Below are 2,186 nucleotides of genomic sequence, written 5' to 3'. Positions count from 1 at the left end.
AGGAATTCATAAACAAAGAGTAAATTGTGATATTTTGGATGAAAATCATGTCCTCTTTTTCTTTCTCGAGTTGTTATATACTTAGTTACATTTAATACAAATATTAATAATCATTAATAAATTGAGAAAGTATGTTTGAATAAATACTATAATGTAATTGATTGAGTCAGCAGCATTCAACTTGAAAACCAACGATCATATCCAACAACATTATCCAATAAAGCATATTCACATTTGTAAAGTTTATTTGATTTCATCTGAATATTCATTCAGTGCTTGAGGAAGTTCACATTACATATATGATAGGAATTCATACATAGTAAATACTAGGAAAAGTGAAACTAATCTAAACAAAATGCACCTCATTACATTACCATTAACAGAAAATGTAGAAAATTACATCAAAGTTAGCTACTCAATCAAACACGGTACATATGTACAGCACCAACGTACAACACCAACAAAAACAACAACATTGACATATATCTGAGATCGACCACCGGGAGCGCTCAAAAATTGCCCAAAATTTTCGCCGGCGGCGCTTTAATACGACGGCACGACGCCGTACGACGCGTCGGCGGCGAGGAGGGAGTCCACTTCCGTCTCGGAGCGCTTGGCGAACCTCCCCTTGATCCTCGGCCGGGTCTCGGCGTACGCCTTTCTGGAGGCGTATCGGATTGTCTTCTCGAACTTGCGGTTCTTTCTCTTCTCTCTGTACCTTAGCACCCTCGCCTCCCGGTCCAGTCCGGACACCGGGTTGGGGACGGCGTCGCCGCCGGAGGTGCGGCTAAACGGCGCGTTAGACACGTCCGCCATGGCGTTGTGGTCCGGCACCACTCCGACTTCCATAGAAGACGACGAGACCTATAAACACAAACATTTAGAATTAGAACCCTAATTTTACGGTGAAAAGTTTATATATGTATATATATGCATGTCTGTCATCCGTTTAACCGAATTTAGAACTTTCTAGAATTGTAATTAATGATAAACAGTTTCTAGGGATTGAAGAACCTACGCTTTGGCTGATGGATTGAGAGGCGAAGTTGTACATGAACGGCGGCTTAGATCCGGCGGCGAAGTCTATTTCGTATGTGGGGAATCCGTCGACTACGGAGCCGGGAACGTGTCTAGTCTCGGTTTTCTTCTGCACCGGTACGACGCCGTCTGAGTTGTAGTGTTGGTGGTGGTGGTGGTGGTGCGGTTTCTGATCTCCGCCGCCGCCGGGTATCATTTCCATATCCAGGTACGGATCCATGTCGTTGAACAAGTAGTCGGCGGATTTGTACTCGGATCCCTCCAAATCGACTCCTTTGGCGTTGTTCGGAGTAGGGAGGAGCCACGACGCCGCCTCCGCCTCCTCCTCCGCTTCTTCCGGGTTCTGGTTATCGGACTCGTTACTGAAGTACTTACTGTCGTCGCCGGCGCCGTGAGATTTAGCCGCGGCGGCGGCGGAGTCGTAGAACGGCACCACGGGGAGCCGCTCGTGGCGGCGCGCCAACGGATTCGCGGCGTGGATGTCGCGGTCGCACGTGACGCAGAGAGCGGCGGCGTCCGCCTTGCAGGTGAAGCTGGCCGGGGCCTGCTCGCAGACCTCGCAGACCCAGACGCGCGCGTGGCGCGACGCCAGCTTGTTGGCCGCGTGGATCTTGGAGTCGCACGCCAGGCAGAGGAACGCCGTGTCGGCGCCGCAGAACACGGTGGCCGACACCGCCTTGCAGGAGTCGCACAGTTTCGCCGTCAAGCTCCAACTCTCCGCCCCCATTTCTCTCTCTCTCTCCCTGTGTAATCTAAGAAATATTTTTCTTTTTATTTTGTAAGAATTGACTTTTGAGCTTTGCCCATTTTTTTTATGAGTGGAGTTTTAGCCAAAAGGCTAGGGGAAGATCTGGAAAATCACAAATAGTATCATGACACGTGGCTGATTCTAAGCCAAATAAATTCATAGTACTAATTAATCTATTTGTTGAAAAATATAGTGTTGTCGTTTCTGACAAGAGGGGCTGTCGTTTTGGTGGTCCACACCTTCAAGAGCCGTGCTTGGCTTGAGTTGGCCTGACAGTCATGTGATGTAATCCGTGAACAACTAATCATCAAAATGACTGATTAATTTCACAAATAATTTGATTTTTGTTACATTTTTTAAGAAGGAAAACTCATAATCAGTATTTATGAGTAGTGTTGCA

General features: G+C 47.2%; 1 protein-coding gene across 1 annotated transcript; it reads right to left on the bottom strand.

Moving 5' to 3' along the window:
* Window positions 1-324: 324 nt before the first annotated feature.
* Window positions 325-1,841, bottom strand: LOC109172073 (zinc finger protein CONSTANS-LIKE 4-like). Its single transcript, XM_019321239.1, has 2 exons — window positions 1,019-1,841; window positions 325-864 (listed from the first exon to the last, which is right to left on the bottom strand). Exons 1-2 carry the CDS (start codon window positions 1,763-1,765, stop codon window positions 544-546), a joined length of 1,068 nt encoding a protein of 355 aa, XP_019176784.1. The 5' UTR covers window positions 1,766-1,841; the 3' UTR covers window positions 325-543.
* Between the last annotated feature and the right edge of the window lie 345 nt (window positions 1,842-2,186).

This window comes from Ipomoea nil, unplaced genomic scaffold, assembly GCF_001879475.1.
Source record: "Ipomoea nil cultivar Tokyo-kokei standard unplaced genomic scaffold, Asagao_1.1 scaffold0382, whole genome shotgun sequence".
In the NCBI taxonomy this organism is placed as follows: Eukaryota; Viridiplantae; Streptophyta; class Magnoliopsida; order Solanales; family Convolvulaceae; genus Ipomoea; species Ipomoea nil.
The sequence above is the reverse complement of the archived record's forward strand: the minus strand, read 5'-3'. Positions and strand labels throughout refer to the sequence as shown.